Here is a 19,318-nt window from a genome sequence, read left to right as displayed (position 1 = left end):
GAAGAGGTCCACTTCCTCTAGTTTGCTCTGGACCTGGTTATAACAGTGCAGGAGATGCAAATAGATATGTCAGAGTGGTGCTTTAATTCTCCACCCACTCGCGTCATCCGCACACCTTGACCTGCTCGGCATGTCCGACAGCCCTTTTACTTAGCAACTCATTAGAGCTCTTTGTCTGTGTTATAACTAAGTCACTAATCCATTTGACAACAGACCCATACAAATTAAACCTTGGCTTCACTCTATTGCAGATGTTCCCTTTGTCCTGTGTATCCATTTTCACCTTTACAATGTAATACTAACTGTTTTCTCTCTTTCCAACTTGTAATGTACAATCTTCAATTTGAAATATCAACTCTTGTTTCCCTTTCCACAGATGCTAGTGGACTGTTGATTGATTCTAGTGTTTTCTGCTTTCATTTCCAATTTCTATCAGCTGTATTTTTTACATTTTTCTTATACAATTGAATCCTCACTCTAGACTGAGGTGAGTGCAGAATATGTTAAAGACAAGACAGGAGTATAGAAGCAAGGAACTGCGGATGCTGGTTTACAAAAAAAGGAACCAAGTGCTGGGGTAATTCAGTGGGTCAGGCAGCATCGCTGGAGAACATAGATAGGTGGCATATCGGGTTGGGACGCGTCTTCTAACAGACCGGACGGAATATTTTGTACAAAACTACGGGAAGTGTTATTGCTGATCCACGATAACATTCCACAATCCTCTATTTTATCCTCCTTGTTCAGTGTGTGAGTACGAGAGTGCACTCCTCGGCAATGGCCAGACGTTCCAGCCACCTTTTGCTGGGCCCTGCATTCAGTGTACCTGTACGGTGAGTATATGACCACCTGCGCGTGTTTGACAACAAGTGCTGGGTTAGTGGTGCGGAGGTGATGCCCTATTGTAGAGTCACAGGGCCAGTGCTGTGGGAGCAGCGCACAATCACAGGACAGGGTGAGAAAGTGGCTACAAATTGTATATAAAGTGAAGCACAGCCATACAAGAGTAAGGAAGTTGTGATGAATCTTCACAACACGTGAGAATTTTAGGAATTTAGGCCGGAGTAGGGAACCAAGACTCTTGTGCCTGTTGTAGAATCAAGGAACTTCAGATGCTGGTTTACACTAAAGGAAACAAAGTGTTGGAGTAACTCAATGAGTCAGGCAGCATCTCTGGAGAACATGGATAGATGCCAATCTGAAGAAGGGTCCCGACCCGAAACATCATCTATCCGTGTTCTCCAAAAATGCTGCCTGACCCGCTCAGTTACTCCAGCACTTTGTGTTCCCTTCGGCCTGTTCCCCCTTTAGGTAGGATCCTGTCTGATTTTTAGCCTCAGTATAATCTCCCTGCAGTTACCCCATATCCATCATTGGTTTAAACATCAAAATTTCCATTGAACCATTTCATTGATCCATTATTTATACTCGGCCTCCACAGCCCTCTTGGGGAGAGGACTAAATTTTCACTCCCCTTTTGGAGAAGAATTTTCATCTCTCCTCTGACCTGAAATATTGTCCATATATTTTGAAATTGTGATCTCATGTTTCAGATACTCTAGCCAAAGGAGCACCATCTCTCCATCCACCTTGTGAAATCTTGGATGTTTGCACATTTCAGTGAAACTAACACACATTTTACTGAACATAAGAAAATAATTCCCATCTGCTTAATGTCTGTTCATGAAACATCCCTCAGGGAATCATTCAAGTAAACTCTCATTGTCCTTTTCCATTGCAAGTATTTTCTATTTCGTCCAGAAGATCAGACTTGTATCCCATATCCAGGATTCCACACTTTTATCCGATTCTTCTTACAGTGACCTACCAATTAAGAAGGCTAATGGCGTTCCTTTATTTAAGAAGGGAAGTAGCGAGAATCCAGGGAATTATAGGCCGGTGAGCCTCTCGTCAGTGGTCGGGAAGCCATTAGCAAGGTCTCCCCATCAGCTGCCTTAATTGCTTGCTATGATACATAGAACAAATCTAGAACAGTACTGCACAGCAAACAGGCCTATCACCCCACAATGTCCAGGTTGAACATGGAGCCAAGTTAAACTAATCTCCTCTGCCTACATGTGATACATATCCCTCCATTCCCTACTTATCCATGTCTAAAAGCCTCTTAAATGCCATTATCATATCCTTACTCTATTAGAATGATTGGGTTGTTTCTCTGTGTCCTTGTTCTTCCAAATGCAAGTAAATCCTATCCCAAAGAATCCTCTCCTACCACTAGCACGAGGCTCACTGGCCTATAATTCCCTATTTCCACGTTGTATCTCTAAACTAAATTAAACTAAACAACAATTTTGAAACTCTCACTATTTTAGAAGCATTCTGTAGTGCTGTTTTCTATCATGGGTGACTTTACAATTTCCCCACATTATTTTGCATCTGCCATGTGCTTGTCCATGCAATCGACCTATTTATATCTCCCTTAAACCTTCCAGTGCCCCACACTGCACACGATTTTGTATCATCAGCAAGAATATTGTATTTCAGACCCTCATTCAAATCATTGTTGTGGATTGTGAACAGCCACAAATGGAATAAGTTCCAGATGTACAGGCTTTTCAGAGGGTGTATCAACAGGATTCCAGAGCTGAGAAACTAGTCAGATGGATAGGCTGAAAAAGCTGGGATTATTTTCTTTGGCACAGAGGAGGCTCACAGAAGGATACAGATATACAAAATCATGTGGGATAGAAGCAAATTAGATAGAAATGGATTCAATTGGCAATGCGGTCTATAAGTTCTCTATGTGGAATGAAATGATTGGCAAAAGAAACAAAATTAACATAATCAAAACTTTTTTTTCTGGACAGATGATTGGGGTCTGGAATGTGTTCAATTGTAGCACAATAATTATCCAAAAGGAAAGAATCTGCAGGATTATGGGGAGAGGAGTGGCGTTTGGAGAGCAGCAGGGTTTCCCTTATATGGAGCTGGTACAAGCGCAATAAGCCAAGAGGCTCCATTGCTGTAACCAGTCTGATATTCTGTCATTCACCAATGCAGAGCTGAAGGGATGGCTCACTGTCACAGCGCAGGTCTAGAGGAGGATTTTCTAACTGGCATGGGGAGAAAGCTCTTAAGAGAATGAATCTCAGGCCAGATGACCAGACGGCAAGGCATACGCCTTTCAATGATGAGATGAAACCAGTCTTGGGAGTTCGAGGCTATTGGACAGATATTCTGATGCTGTGTTTGAATCGTTTATTGCTTAGGATGGAAATGTACGATGTCAGGAGGAGGTCTGTCAGTCCCTGACATGTGCCAACCCATTCAAAGATCCAGACCAGTGCTGCCCCACGTGTAAAGGTAGGTGACCCTCTGAATCATGATGTGCAGGGCTGCCCCAAACCATGAGCTATGGATTCCCCCAGCCTCGCGGTCCAGTTCCCCATCTCACTGGCTCCACTTTCAGAACTGATCCATACCTCCACCCCCACATACCCAGAATGAGCCTGTAGTCCAGCGTCATGTCTCGGACATCCATCGTCAAACCTTGAACTTGATCCCATTGCCCAATTTGTAGGGGAAATGCAAGGGACATAGGCAAGGTCTGCACAATGGCATCCCTCACCGTTCTGGACAGAGAGGGTACTGATCATCAACTGGAACTCGGGCTGGGGGCTGCACGTGAATCCAGGGTGCATGCAAGCGCTCAGATCCAGGCCTGGTTTTACCAGGCAGGTTACCCCACGTGTCATGGTTGAGATACGAGGAAGACTCAGATGTGCAGATTAATGTGTTGTAACTGCCAATGTCAGCTACTCATTATTTAACAGACATCATGGCCAGGGATAGATTTTTTATTGTGTACTGCACAGGACTACAGATGTATTTAGTACTGCTGTATTATGAAGTTACTTCCTTTATTTAAGGAGCTAAATACATTAGAAACAATTAAGAGGAAGTTTACTCCATGACGAAGATTATGAATCTTTGTAATTCTTTTTATCAAGAGGCAGGGAGAAACAGAGTCTTTTAGTATTTTTAAGGCATTGATAGATGGATTCTGAATAAACAAGTGGGTGAAAGATTACCAGAGACTGGGATAAATGCAGAGCTCAGGTTACCATCGGATCAGCCATGATCTTCTTGAAAGGAAGAACAGGCTCGGAGCCAAGTGACCTGCTCTAGCTCCTAGTTTATACCTTCATATCGCTCCTGTCGGTGTTGGTATCTTTAGTTGTCTGTCTGTCTCTCCTCTGCCAGTGTGTGTTGTGCAGGGACTGGAGTATGAAGATGGAGCAACATGGAAGCTGGAGGATGGTCAGTGCACTACCTGTACCTGTGTCAATGGTGACACCATCTGCAGACCCAAGCAGTGCCCTGCTGTTAACTGCCTGCATCCTTCTTCAAACAACGGTACGTCCAAAAGGAAGATCAACTGAGTAAATACAAGGCACTTGGGTCACAAAATGTAACGGGTTAGAGGGAAGTGGAGGGCTGTTGTCATCACACGGAGTGAAGAGTCAGATCAGGAAGTCTAGGTCAGGGAATTAGATCTGGAGTTATTGAGTCAGGTGAAAGGGTAGTGGTGTAATGAAGATTTTTAATCTAATTTGCGAGAATATTTGTTCCCTAGGTGATTGCTGCCTGTCGTGTGACCAGTGCACATACAACAAACGACGGTATAGGAATGGGCAGAAGTTCATTGACCCAGACAACCCGTGTCAGGATTGTCACTGTCAGGTAAGGTCTGCCTGGTTTTCTGCAGCTGCAGGGAAGGTGCCTATGTACATGGGGCAGAATTGGTTTTAAAGCCCTGTCCCACGGTACGAGTTCATTCCAACAGCTCTCCCGAGTTGGCGGCCCGGATTCAAACTTGAACTCGGAGATTTACGGAAATGGCCACTCGTCGGTATTCGGGGCTCTCGTGGACATTTTTCAACATGTTGAAACATTGTTGAAACGTGTTGAAAAATGTTCACGTCTTCCCGTGCTTACCTGCCATTAGCGAGTCTTCCCGAGTACCTGCCGTTAGCGTTACGAGCAGCCAAGAGACGTCCCCGAGCCCCGACGTACCCGCTACGTTCATTCTCTATGCTTACCACAAGTTTGACTTTTTTTTTTAAACTCGGGAGAGCTCTTGGAATGAACTCGTACCGTGGGACAGGGCTATTAGTTGGTGTCTGATGGTGAACCCAGTGTAGGTGGGCGGTGGGCTATTGAGTCGGGCTGCTGTCATCTGGAATAAGTTGGAGCTACTGATTGAACGCTACATTTCTGAACAAACTTTTGATCAAAATGATTTCCCTTTTGGCAGGCTGGTACAGTGCTCTGTGTCCCAACCGATTGCCCCACTGTTACTTGCAACAGGCCAGAAAGGAAGCCAGGCCAATGCTGTGCAAAGTGTCCCGGTAAGAGCTTACTCTGGAATCTGAACACCAGTGCCAGTGGAGGAAATAAATAATAAGCACTGCCTCGTGATGTATCTACAGCTGTCGCTGTTGAATATGACAAATGAGGACAAGGTTACAGACGATAATCACTTCACCATTTGGGTCAATCATTAAATGAAAGGGCGGCATTGCTTGTAGTCAGAGCTCAGTGTGTTGCTGCGGGAATCAAAGAGCTGTGCCTGCAGGAGGTGGTAGTCATCAACAAGACATCTTGCAGAGAATTGCAAGTTGTTAGAGCTTAGACTCTACCAACGGAACTGGGGGTTATTTTTGTCCATATGTCGTCAGACTCTCAGTCTGGACTGTTTTCAGGCACTGACAGTCTCTGGGATATATCATCCTAGAATCTAGACACATTTCACATGGACTATCTCAAGGCCACAATGCAGTGGATACTGACGCACTGGGGCACAGTTTCACAGACACTAACCTATTGGAAACTGCCTCTCACTGTGATATGATGAACAGGCATTGATTCTGACTGGGGGATCCCCACATTGTAGTGTGTTGTCAGTAACACTGCAATAGCTGTGTAATGAAGGTGCAGGGACATATACACCAGGTGAGGGAGCACTGGAAGAAGGAACACTGACTGGTGAGATGCTTTGTTCTTGTTTGCAGACTGTGTATTTGAGGATCGAGTGTTAGTGGATGGTCAACGGTTCCCAAATCCTGAAGATCCTTGCCAGGAATGTGCCTGCTTGAATGGCCAGGTGATCTGTAAGGAGAGAGATTGTATCAGCGCCCTCTGCTCCTATCCACTGTCTGGCAGCTGCTGTCAGAACAACTGCAACGGTAACGGAACAGTCTGCGTGGTGGAATGTGGTGGAGGTGGGGTTGTTCCAGATCAGGTGTGGGGCAGCAGGCACCTTGGGATGAGGGAATGAACACATGAAGTAAAACAAATAGAGTGAAGGGCAAGGGCAGGTGTTCTGTGGATTAACTGCATGTACTGTAAGATGGAAGGGAGACTGAAGAAGTCCAGATTGCAAATGAGAAATTACCCTACCATTGTAACTGCCATCATACAACTGGTATGATCATCTCCGGAGAAAGTGCAGAGAGTGTTTTGAGCTGTCCTCTGTCTCTCTGTGTCCTCTCTTTGTCTGTCTTTCTCTCTGCAGGTTGTCAATATGCTGGTAAGGAGTATCCCAATGGAGCTGATTTTCTGCACCCAACTAACAAGTGCAAGGAGTGCCATTGCATAGTGAGTATTGGGAAAAAGACAAGGATACAGATCTGTGTTAGCTTAAGTACAGTAGACGTGAAATATCACTCACTCTTTCAATCTCTCAGTGCTCCTCCTTGTCCAATCCCCGGCCCTTTCTCCCGACATCTCCATTTCCACTTTGTCTCTCCCATCACCTGTAATCAAGCACCATGTCTCCATCTACCTACAGGTTGTTGCCCTTGTCTCTAAGTTCAACACTCTCCTCTCTGCTTCTCCCCCACTATTTCCAATCCATCACTATACTTCTTTTCAGCATGTCTGTTTTTCCATTTCACACGTGGGAAGATAAGAGATGGAAACAGGAGCAGGCCTTTTGACCCCTTGTACCTTGCAATAAGGAAATGATTATCTTCTACCACTAACCCCATAATCACTTGGTTCCCAAAATAACTACAAGTCAGTGACTTCCAAATATTTTCCAGTTGAAAAACAATTCACACCGGACTCCTGGTTCTAGACAGTGAAACCATGGAAATATCAACTCCTTATCGACTGTTTTTAAACCTCCTTAAAAAATGTCATACGTTTTCACGAAATAACCTCGCGTTGTTCTAAACTCCAGAGAGTAAGGCCCAATTGTAGATTTCCTCGTAACACATTTGCCATTTCAGAAATTAATCCTGCAAGCTTTTTTGCACTCCCTCCATGTAGAACGCTCCTCCAGTAGAAAGCAGCGCCATACATCTTATCCCAGATGCATTCACTCACAAGGGCCCTGTATAAATTTAACAAGAAGTCTCCGCTTATGAACACAAATCAGCTCGCAATAAGCACTCACATGTTATTTGCCTCCCTGAGTGCTTGCTGAGACTGCATATTATCTTCCAACAACTTGTGTACTGGGCGTTTCCGGGTTACGCAGGGTTCCTTTCCCAAGAACTGTCGAAAAGCTGCATTTTCCTTAAGCCGAGAAAGAAAAATTTCCCCCAGAATCGTAATTTGAGATCTATAGCCTCAACAGCCCTTGAGGACTGATTTATAAAGAGTTGGGAAGGTCAGCATGGATGATAGGTTACCATGGAGTGAACAGACATTTGGCTGAATGCAGGCTGGGTGGAGTACATGGGGATCTGCTGATCAGCCAGAAAACTATTGTTAGTTTAATAAAATAAAGTGTGCACGAGTGAGGGGTGGCTCAGCTTTAGCTGTAGGAGAATTTACGATACGATAGACAGAACTTTATTTGTCCCAGGGGGGAAATTGGTCTGCCAACAGTCATAAAACACAACAAGATTAAAGTGACTAGTGGAAAGTCCAGGATGTGCAAAGATTGGGTCAGTCTACCCCACAACAGAAGGGGAGGAGGAGGAGGCACTGGCTATCCCTATGGGCGATGTGTGCGTTGTTCCTTGGTCTATACTTGAGAACAGAGTTTGGGGGAATTTGACTTAACATTAGATTTTTCTAAGTCAGGCCCTCCGTAACCTGGGGAACCCCGTTACCAGGACACCATGTCTCGTGGAATATAAACACCTCTATCATTATTTTTCAATTATTCAGTTTTTCCATCTGATCTCACATTTAATCTTATTATATTTCATCAGCTGTGTCCTTGCCATTAACCTGTCAATGTCTCCCTGAGGCTGCTCTACATCCCACTACTTGTCTATATTCCCACCTAGCTGTAAACAACCTGAATACATTATATAACACTGGGTCCCCACATACAAATCCCCTTCCAACACCCCAACCTGCAGGTCATTAAACCTGGGATTTTGTTGCCACTTGCCCCCAAATTTTTTTACAATATCCTTTTTTTTTAAAGAACATATAAATCGTTGAGCTCCGCATCACTCAAAATTTGTAAACCTCCTCTATTCAATAAAGCCAGATGCAACATATAATTTCTCCCATCTTCTTTATCCACCATTATGATTCCTTCTGTCACAATCGATAAGGGACCTTCGCCAAACTCTTCTTTCATATAAGGTACACAAAAAGCTGGAGAAACTTAGTGGGTGCAGCAGCATCTATGGAGCGAAGGAAATGGGCAACGTTGCCTATTTCCTTCGCTCCATAGATGCTGCTGCACCCACTAAGTTTCTCCAGCTTTTTTGTGTACCTTCGATTTTCCAGCATCTGCAGTTCCTTCTTAAACTCTTCTTTCATATATATCTACAGACGCTCTTGCAATCCTCCTTAGTTTCTTGCTAGCCTGCTCATGTATTTGGCCTTTCCTTTTCAAAGGGCAGGCCTTCCTTTGAATTCTCAGGCTAACTATATTTTTAGCAATGTTATAAGAGTTTTTCATTGAACGAATTCCGTCTTTAGCTTCTAAAAACCAATCCCCATCACTTTCACGTTCCTTTTTTCCCTCCTCACGCTGATTGGTACCCTGCACCATGTTGTGGTGGTCAGTTTCCTGATTCTGTACAAGCAGCAAGGCCCTTCAACAAATGCACAGCTGAGGCTGCAGCACCACTATATTCTCGATCCAAATACCTGTGTCATTCATAGCTACACCTTTCTGTCCCTCTTGACTGATTCCAAAGCACTTAATTTGAAAGGAATGACTGTCCCTTGCAACATGATGGACAGGTAACTTTCCTCTCCCCTGGCCCATTGCAGTGGACAAGTCTTAGACTCTAGCACCAGGCACGTGCTGCAGATACGGCCACTGTGAACCCAGTGCAACCTATCAATTGCCCTTTGACGGCACTGGGCCTGTACTCACTGGTTTAGAAGCATGAGGAGGGACCTCATTGAAACTTACTGAATAGTGAAAGGCCTGGATAGAGTGCATGTGTAGAGGATGTTTCTACTAGTGGGAGAGTCTAGGACCAGCAGTCATAGCCTCAGAATTAAAGGATGTTCCTTTAAGAAGGAGATGTGGAGGAATTTCTTTAGTAACAGGGTGGTGAATCTGTGGAATTCTTTGTCACAGAGGCTGTGGAGGCCAAGTAAATGGATATTTATAAGGCAGAGATAGATAGATTATTGATTAGTACAGGTGTTAGGGGTTATGGGGAGAAGGCAGGAGAATGGGCTTAGGAGGGAGAGATAGGTCAGCCAGAGAATAGAGTAGACGATGGGCCGAATGGCCTCATTCTACTCCTATCACGTGAGCTTATGACCCTGTTAGCCCTATCTTAACATAGTTATGTAATTTTAATCATTTTATTTAATCCCTCATTAAATCCCTCATTCATCAAAGTCCACACTAGACTTTGTGGGGAAACTGGTTTTGGCCTGTCGTGTAGATTTATATTTCCAGATAACAGCATTAATCACCTGCCTTCAATTATTCAGTTCCAGATGGTTGCCCAATTACCTGGTTGATTAGTTGTTCATATCAATTCAATGTAAAACTGAGTGGGTAAGAATTTAACCATAAAACTAAATTAATGAACCTAAAACACTTATTCTACAAACTTTCCAGTCTTTCAACACTACAGCCAGAGGCCACTATGGTTAATTCATGTTTCTAAACTACATTTAGAACCACTCTTCCTGTAACGTTGTGTTTCAACATCAATATTTCTCTGCATAACTTGTTATCTCTTTGTAGAATGGGAACGTGCAGTGCCTGTCGAGGAGGTGTCCTCCTTTGTTGTGCAATGACCCATTCCTCCTGCCGGGAAGCTGCTGCCTTCAATGTCCAGGTGGGTATAGGTATGAGCTGAATATCCCCAGCAAGGCTTGCAGTGTATCAAGGCGGTACTCAAACTCTGGGCCCCATGGGCATACTGGCAACATTTACTATCTGCAGTGGGTATATCAGGAGGCAAACTAAAGAAGAGGATACTTAAAACGGTTACAGTGAAAGATCTAGAGCCTTATCAGAGAATTATGGGGAGAATGGGGTTCTGAAAGAGAGACTGATCAGCCATGATTGAATGATATAAACTTGATGGGCAGAATGGCCTAATTCTGCTCCTATCACATGATTACATTGAGATTCATGCAATATATCATAAAATATTATGGAAGATTATTATGAGAGTGCGGGATATATCAGCGTAATCGATAAGGGATGTGAGATATATCAATGTTATGGTGAGGTGTACTAAATGTTTGGAATGTATCAATGTTATCATTGAGGGATGAGGGGCATTTCATTGTTACAGTGAGGGTGTGTAATGTATCATTGATTCAGAGAGGGTGTGGAATAACTGGGTTGTGTGTGGAATATCATCATCAAACTGTTAGTGGGATCTATCATCATTCCAGTAAGCATGTTGGATACATCAGTGTTACTGTGAGGATATGTGATGCATTAGTGTTACAGTGAGGGTGTGGGATACATATGTATTACAGTGAGAGTCTAGGATATATAGTGTGGCAGTAAGGGTGCTGTATATATAGTGTTGCAGTAGCGTGTGGGATGTATAGTGTTGCAGTAAGGGTGTGGGATATATAGTGTTGCATTTTGAGGTGACGTGGGATTATCAGTGTTGCATTGTGACATATGGGACTTAACTTTTGCACCCTATTGATGTCCTGTTTTCTGTGTACCAGCTCCACCAGCTGAATGCCAGTACACTGGCATTCTTTACATACACACGCAGCATTTCTACGACCCATTGGACAAGTGTCGCTCCTGTATGTGCAACAATGGCACGGTCACGTGTCAGAGGAAGCCATGCGCCCCCCTGCAGTGCTCACACCCCATCCTGCAGGATTGCTGCCGCACATGTGACGGTAACGATTACACGGAGGGAGGGGGCTGCGAGTGGCTGCGAGTTCCTTTTGCCAAGGGAAACAGGAGTCAGTGAGAGGGGCCACATACAGGGTGGAGCTGCAGTGTGGATATTGGGGGGGGGGGGAGACGGTTTGAGTGGCGCGCATGTTTTTGGGGGAGGCATTTGTTTATATTTTGTGCATGAGCGAAAGGATTTGAGAATATGATGAAGGATAATTTAATTCTGCTTGGGGTGAGGTAGTCACAGGATTGGGGTGGGTGGTGGGTTCAGCTGTGCTTGGGGTCAGGACGGACTGAGGAACATAATAGACACAGCATATCCTGGGTGTGGCGGGTACCTCAGACTAATGATTTTCCATTTCAGGCTGTCTGCTGGGTGGAAAAGAATTTGCAAATGGAGAACAATTTGCCGATGTGTCAGATGGCTGCAACGTTTGTGAGTGCAGAGAGGGCAGTGTGCTGTGTGAGAAGAGACCCTGTCCCGTGCTGGATTGTCCCTTTCCCACACAGGACCGCTGCTGCAGGGCCTGCGATGGTACGACAGACTTTAACTCAACATCACTGTAATCATTTGTCTTCATCAATTCTGACTGATCCGTTGGTTCATTTTATAATTGAGCGATCAGACTATGGCCTTTCACCTTCTGAAATGTGGCAAAATCATTTCCTGCTGAGGTTGGAGGGATTTCATAAGATTAAGACTCCGGAGTAGAATCAGGCCATTCAGCCCAGTCTGTTCCGCGTCTGGTCCCCCAAGGAAATTTCTTTAGGACTGGTGGGATGGTATATCCTGATTTGTTTTTGTTTTAAATTTTCTAGTGGTGGCTAGTGTAGGGGTGCATTTAATTTGTAATTCTCCACTAAATATTTTGGGTACACTAAAGTATTTTCCTGCTATTTATTAGTGGGAATTTTTCTAACAATTTGTGTGGAAGTGGTTGCTGTCAGTTTCCTGCTGCTTTTGGATTAGGACATTTCTTGCTGAAATGAAGGGGATATTAATGGGGATTTAGGGAGCAGTAGAAGGAGGCGAATATGGAGCAAATGATTCAGCACTGACCGGTTACATTGTGTAGCTGGCTTCTGCACAGAAAATTCTTTGTGATCATTTAGTGATAAGGGTTTTTAGCTATTTTGGGGGCTTTCCTGCTGACTTTCCAGAGGGGGTGGATTGTTGACCAGCTTCCTCTGGAGTAATGTTCCTGCTTTCCAGTTCACCCTGTGCTTTTGTATCTCCTGACCTTGTCCCCTTGCCCTTTCCAGGTTGTAATTACATGGGGGTGGACTATCTCAATGGCCAGGAGTTTCCTGGGCCCTTGGATCCCTGCGCCCGCTGTGAGTGTATGAACGGATTTGTCAGCTGTTCTAGGAGACCATGTTACAACCCAGGTTGCAGCCATCCCATCAACCTCCCCACTCGGTGCTGCCCTGTGTGTGAAGGTAAATACCTTACTTTATAAGGATAAGCCCTCGGTGTACTAGGAGGGAGAGAGACTAAGACGCAACTATGTCAGCTGCAAGAGAGAGATTGAGAGACATCGGTGCAGGAAGAGCAGGGTTCAGTGTGTAGACATCTCACTTACAGAGGGAAAGGGACAGTGGGCTGTGTATGGTTAGCTCCCTGAGGAAGAGAGGTTTAGAGATATTGATCAGCCTACAGACATGTCCAAGTAGGGGGGCAACAGTGTCAACAGCAAAAGTACTCTTCGCCCCAAGAGGGACCGGGCAGGGGTTATGGGGAGAAGGCAGGAGAATGGGGTTAGTAGTGATAGATCAGTGGAGTAGAATTGATGGGCCGAATGTCCTAATTCTACTATCACTTATGAATTTATGAGTGACACCAGTACCGATAATCGCTAAGAGAAGGCGAAAGGGAGGCATAACAATGTGCAATGGTTGGAGAAACGTACCCTGTCTATGGAAGAAAATGGAATGCACGATCCCAAGGTGTAGCTGGATGAAAAGGCAACTTATCCACTGAAAAGCTAGCTAAACAAGGAAGGGAAAGGTTCACCAATAGGGTGACAAAAACCTAGTGTTGGCGGATTGAGTATTAACACCAATGTCACTGTTTGGGCCAAGTAGTTTTTTTGTGTGATGGAAATTCTTTGGTAAAATTGTTATTAGTGTTGTGTTCTATGTAATTGTGCCTCTTACAAGCAATCTGGTATTCACAGGCTGTTACTATGTTGGTGTTGGTATCAGCAATGGAGAGACATTCGCAGACCCAAGTGACTTGTGTTCTCAGTGTACCTGCCGGGTGAGTAATAGCAGCATATGGGAGACGAGGTGAGGGCTGGGAGGGGTTGAGCCATCTACTCGCATATTCCCTCCATCACTGCCTATCCTCACAACCCTATCTCTATTCTCTCATCCCACCACATCTTCTCCTCTCCTCCTTTCACCTATCAGACGCAAGTTGGAACCCCCTCAGTCCATTTATAGCTGTGCTCTGCATTGTATTTCAGATGGGCTCTGTGCAGTGTGTGAAGAAGCTGTGTGCTCCAGCACCTTGCCCCCACCCAATTACTGGACCCTGTGATTGTCCCCAGTGTGACGGTGAGTGGAAATCCCCATCATAATCTGATTGCCTGGTCTTCATCAAAATCAAAATGACTGGAGATGCTGGAGATTGGAAATGAACACCGAAAATGTTGGAAATTTCAGCAAGTCAGACAGCATTGGTGGAAGGAGGAATAGAGATGTCAATTCAGGTCGAAGGCCCTTTATCAGATGAAGTAGGAATTGGCCATTTGACCGGTCGGACCAGCTCCACCACTCAACAAGTTCATTGCTTCTTCCTTGACACTGTTTTCTTGCACTATTTACCATTTCCTTGATTCCTTTCATAACCAGAAATCTGTTCATCTTTGTTCTGAATGCAATCAATGTCTGAATTTACACAACCCTCAAAGGCTATAGAATTAAAAGGATTCACCTCCTCTTTGGGAAATAATTGCTCCCCATCTCAGTCCTAAACATCCTGCTCCTTAGTTTGTGACTGTGACCCCCTAATGCTCGATTTCTTACCCAGAGGAGACATCCTTTTTCTTGTAAAATATTGAACCGCAGGAATTTCTTAGTTTCGATGAGGCTATTTCTCATTCTTCCAGACTCCTGAACAGAAGCCTACCCTGCTCAATCTCTTCTTCCACCCCTATATCTACCAATGTTCGTTCATCTTCGCTGCACTTCCTCTGAAGCAAATATATCACAATACTCCAGGTGTGGTCTTAAAGCAAAGCCCCATGTAATTGAATTGTCATCCTTACTCCGATACTCAAGTCCTCTTTCAAGAAAAGTCTCCCCTGAATGTTACCTTTCAGCGGTTTCTGTAAAAGAATCCACATGTTTCTTTGAACATCGATATTTTCTCTGTCTTTTATTTTTAAGGTTGTCATTTCCAAGGTGAAGATTATGCAGATGGAGTGACATTCCCTGCCCCCAAAGGGAGATGTGAGGAGTGTCAGTGCTGGGTAAGGTCCTCCTGCCCCACGGTCTGTGTCGGTGTAAGGACATTCAGGGCTTTTAGTGCCTTTAATTGTTGACCTAGAGATGTGTATACAGTGCCAGCCATGAATGAATGGTAAGTATGTGTGTCTTCCCAACCCTATCAGTGCAGGCAAGAATTTCATTGTCCTATCTGGGACACATGACAATAAACTCTCTTGCCTTGACTTGACGAGATATCCAAGTGGTGATAGAATGGCATAGTATCCAACATCCTATCTTTTTGACAAGATGTTAAACAGAGGCTTCAACTCAATATAAAGAGCATGGAAAGAGAGCCCAGGTGTAGTTAAAGGGAGCATGGTTGCTTACAGGGAAGGCATGTGAAAAAATGAAGAGTGGAAACTTTAAAGTGAGGCAGATGCTGAAACAGACACAAAAAGCTGGAGTAACTCAGCGGGTCAGGCAGCATCTCTGGGAAAAAGGAATGTGAAGTTTCGGGTGGAGATGCTTCTTCAGCAGTTGATTTTCTGACAATGGGATAGCAGATTATAGGTGTTTTACTGTACCATCATTGACGGGGCAATTGGTACCATGTTTGCATGAGTAATGCATACTGTGGTTGAGTGAGGAATTGGTACTGTGTATGAATGAGCAAATTGGCACCATGGTTGAGTGGACGGTTGGCATTGTAATTGTTTTGTTCTTGTGCTTGAGTAGGCAGTGCGAACCGTGCTTAACTGGGTAATTAATATCATGTTTGAGTGGCAGTCAGTACCATGTTTTAGCAGTAAATCAATATAGTGTTTGAGTGGACACTATGATGGTTTGGGCTTGTACCGAGAATAGTGGTTGGAAGGGCGATGAGTCCAGGGATGGCTGATGTATTATGCGATAGGTTGAGCTGAGACTGAGTACAAATACAATAATGTTTCATTTTTTCCCTCACTTTAGAAGGGGCAAGTGATCTGTGACACCAAGCAGTGCAAGAAGGTGACGTGCCGTCATCCTGCAATCAATCACTGCGGCTGTCCAGTGTGTGCGGGCTGTCAGTACAAAGAGAGAGACTGTAAAAATGGTGAAAGATTCCCAGACCCAAGCAACAAGTGCAACCACTGCCTCTGTGTGGTAAGGAATATTGACACCAATCTATCCTGATGCAGTTTTGTTTGTAACATCCATGTTGTTATTCTGACTAGCTTCACATTGACCCTGCAGTGTCCTGATGTTTGACTTGAACTATTGACTGGTCCTGCAGTGTCCTGACAGTGAACTATTGACTGTTCCTGTGTCTCCACAGATATTTGATGGCTGAGGTTCCACCCTCTGCAATCCCTTGTCCCCCAACTTCACATTTACATCTGACATAAAAACTAAAAATGCCAGAAACACTCGGCAGGTCGTGCAGCATCTGTGGAAGGAGAATCAGTTAACATTTCAGATCAAAGATGTTTCATCAGAACTTTTTATCTGAAAGATTAATTGAAAAATTATTTCCGTTTCAAGCATCTGACATTTTTTGCATCTGAAGTGTTTGATTACAATAACAATTTGTAACAAAACTGGCAACATATCTTCAGACTGAAGTCACATATAAGGCAACTGAACAAGGGTGACAGCTTTCTTCTAGTAGTGAATCAAAGTGGATTTTTAAACCATAATTGGTTATCTTACTGTAGCAGCTTACAGATGACTTGATCAGTTGATTCCGTTTTCACAGCTTGTCCTGCTGGGACTTGATATCCTAGGCTTAGGTCTTTTGAATTGCTTGGTTTAAATATACTGTATGGAAACTGGTCCTTCAGTCCTTCATGCTATCCCACTTTTGTATCTACTCTCGATACACTAGGGGCCATTTTACAGAAGCCAGTTCATTTCCAAACCCACACGTCTTTGGGATGTGGGAAGAAACCCAAGCAGTCATCTGAAGAATGTGCGAACACCCCTCAGACAGCACCCAAGGTCAGGATCGAATAGAGGTCTCTTACACTATGTGACAGCTGCCCTACCAGCTGCGCCACTATGCTACCCTAAAATATGAAATCGGAGACTGCAATATGTGACAGGATTCCATTATCTTGTCTACTTGTCTCACCCAGAGTCCAGTGCAAGTTTATTACGGGTGCTGATTTATTTTGAAACGACTGGCTTATTGATCTTTGATCTTTGAGGCTGCAGAAGTTGTCACAAGATCCTGAGTTTAGACTTTAGAGATACGGTGTGGAAACAGGTCCTTTGGCCCACCAAGTCCATTCTGACCACCTATCCCCATACTCCAACACTATCCTACACACTATTTTCAATTTTACTGAAGCCAATTAATGTACAAACCTTTGGAATGTGTGAGGAAATCAGAGCACCTGGGGAAGACCCATGCATTCACAGGGATAATGTACAAACTCCATACAGACAACACCCATAGTCAGGATTGAACCTGGATCTCTGGGGCTGTAAGGCAGCAGCTCTACCGCTGCATCACTGTGCTGCCCCAGGTTTAGTGAGATACTTTAGAAATACTGCACTTGAGGTGATTGGATTTGGGTCCTACCTCGCCATTCCCACGCACAAATTTCCAATACCTGTCAGTGCAGCGGCAGGTGGCAAGAATATCAGCAACTCCCCAGAGGAAGAGGTCCGCAATTCTACTGCTGAGGTGTGTTGCTGAGCCTTGCTGTAGGGAAGCAAGAGGTGGGACTGCCTCTGAGCATCATTTTCCAGACCGCGGTAGAGAACAAATACAGGTCGATAGAGAGTTCACCAATATCCCACTGTTAGGCAGGGCTGTGGTCAGGTGCCCTATAATATACTGGAGGCTGAGCCTCCATTATTCAGCCTCATAGTCTGTACATTAAGGAATGTATCGCCTTTTCAATGATCAGCATAAGGGGCACAGTTACTCTGACATAGTCATTGGAGGCCTTGAATGTAATATGAAAGCCAGTCAGAAGTGGGATGCAGATTTGATATTTTAATTTCTATGCAAGGTGTGGGCCTTGCTGTCAAGCGTGTATCACAGTGAGGGTGAAGGTAAGGAGCATCTCTGATTGCCCTTCGCTCTTTCAGAAGGAGGTGACAAGTCTATTCGCTGAAGGTCCTCCTTCAGTGCTGGTGAATGATGACTTTAATCCTGAGATTTCCATGTGCAATGCAGGGAGTTCCTCCGGGGGGGGTGGTAGAGGTCATACACTTGATTGGGGATTTTTCAATTATGTATTTGGAGGTTGCCTCTGAGTGAGTTTCTCAGAACCCTCACCCCCTCACCCCCCCCCCCCCCCCCCCCCCCCCCCCCCTACCTATCCAATCCCTGCCCCAAGGGATGTCTTGTTGACTCACAGTTGTTAATTTGTCATTGCTGCCTCATAACACAGCTGGCTGAGTTGCTCCAACATTTCAGTTTTTATTCCAGACTTTTATTTGGATCCCACAGCACAGCTGTCTTTGCTGGGGTTTCTAAACTAAAGGCCTGACAGCCAGCTTCTTGCTTTGCCTCGCGTGCTTCTCAGTTACATCTGCTCACAATGTTTACGCCATTATGATTCCCTATTCCAGAATGGAGCGGTCAGCTGTGAGTCTACGTCCTGCCCGTCCGTGCCATGCGAGAACCCAGTGACTCCTCACGGCGAATGCTGCCCGCAGTGTACAGGGATTTGCCGCTACCAAGGCAGAGTGTATGAGAATGGAGCCACCTTCAACTCGCCCTCGGAGAAATGCTCAAAGTGCACTTGTCTGGTAAGTAGCCAGGTCGGGATGACTAGGTCAGGATGATCTGGGATGCAAGAAAAGAACAACAGCTCCAGAAACCAAATGAACTCTATCCACATTATACATGGGTTGTGCAAGGAGATTAAATTCATGAAATTATAGAACGTGAGAAAGGAAGTGGAGACGGTGACTGAAGCAGTAAGTGTAAAGTGAAAGAAAGGAAATGGGCCAAAGAGTCTCTTCCTGAACTTCTACATTAACTCCCCATCTTGGCTCTCATTCACTTTAGTTTATTTATTTATTTATTTTTTAAATTTTATTTTTATTAGCAGTACAGTAAATCACATTAATACATCGCATATATCTTATTACATTATGTTGTACCACTTCATTTTTTGAGCTTTAAAAAAGATAGAAATAAAAGAAGTAAGGAAAGTAAGCAAGAATCGTGAAGGTGCAGGAAAGTGTTGGGAGAAGAGAACCCCTTAGGGAAGGAATTAGAGAAGGAAGTAAAGAAAAGAAATAAGACCCTAGAAAGAAAAGAAAAAAAAGAAGAAAGGAAAATCAATCGCTCTATTGTAACACAAAACTCCGCAAAAAAAGGATATACCAACCGTGTTTTTATTAAAAATTTATTTTATACCCCCCATTACCAGGTCCTGGTAGCCTTTATGTTTTAACTTATTATTGTTCCTTATGCTTGTAATAGTTCCATAAATGCAGACCACGTCTTTTGGAAGTGATCTGCTTTGCCTGCTAGGAGGAGTCTCAGCTCTTCCAAGTGTAGTGTTTCTTTAGTTTAGAGATACATCATGGAAACAGGCCCTTCGGCCCACTGAGCCTGCGCCAACCAACAAGCACACCATACACTAGTTCTAT

General features: G+C 44.3%; 1 protein-coding gene across 1 annotated transcript in view; it reads left to right on the top strand.

Annotated features, from left to right (window-relative positions):
• Positions 1 to 19,318, top strand: part of kcp (kielin cysteine rich BMP regulator) — a 110,586-nt gene that overhangs the window by 67,659 nt on the left and 23,609 nt on the right. Inside the window, exons 23-38 of the mRNA XM_055653236.1 lie at positions 748 to 833; positions 3,231 to 3,324; positions 4,225 to 4,377; positions 4,598 to 4,704; positions 5,279 to 5,372; positions 6,036 to 6,209; positions 6,539 to 6,621; positions 10,154 to 10,247; positions 11,104 to 11,286; positions 11,652 to 11,822; positions 12,551 to 12,727; positions 13,465 to 13,547; positions 13,756 to 13,846; positions 14,681 to 14,763; positions 15,692 to 15,865; positions 18,287 to 18,466. Of these exons, the coding sequence (XP_055509211.1) occupies positions 748 to 833; positions 3,231 to 3,324; positions 4,225 to 4,377; positions 4,598 to 4,704; positions 5,279 to 5,372; positions 6,036 to 6,209; positions 6,539 to 6,621; positions 10,154 to 10,247; positions 11,104 to 11,286; positions 11,652 to 11,822; positions 12,551 to 12,727; positions 13,465 to 13,547; positions 13,756 to 13,846; positions 14,681 to 14,763; positions 15,692 to 15,865; positions 18,287 to 18,466 (2,027 nt within the window). The remainder of the gene's footprint in view (positions 1 to 747; positions 834 to 3,230; positions 3,325 to 4,224; positions 4,378 to 4,597; positions 4,705 to 5,278; positions 5,373 to 6,035; positions 6,210 to 6,538; positions 6,622 to 10,153; positions 10,248 to 11,103; positions 11,287 to 11,651; positions 11,823 to 12,550; positions 12,728 to 13,464; positions 13,548 to 13,755; positions 13,847 to 14,680; positions 14,764 to 15,691; positions 15,866 to 18,286; positions 18,467 to 19,318) is intronic.

This window comes from Leucoraja erinacea, chromosome 22, assembly GCF_028641065.1.
Source record: "Leucoraja erinacea ecotype New England chromosome 22, Leri_hhj_1, whole genome shotgun sequence".
NCBI lineage: Eukaryota > Metazoa > Chordata > Chondrichthyes > Rajiformes > Rajidae > Leucoraja > Leucoraja erinaceus.
Note: the sequence above shows the minus strand (reverse complement) of the source record. Positions and strands in the feature narration are given on the sequence as shown.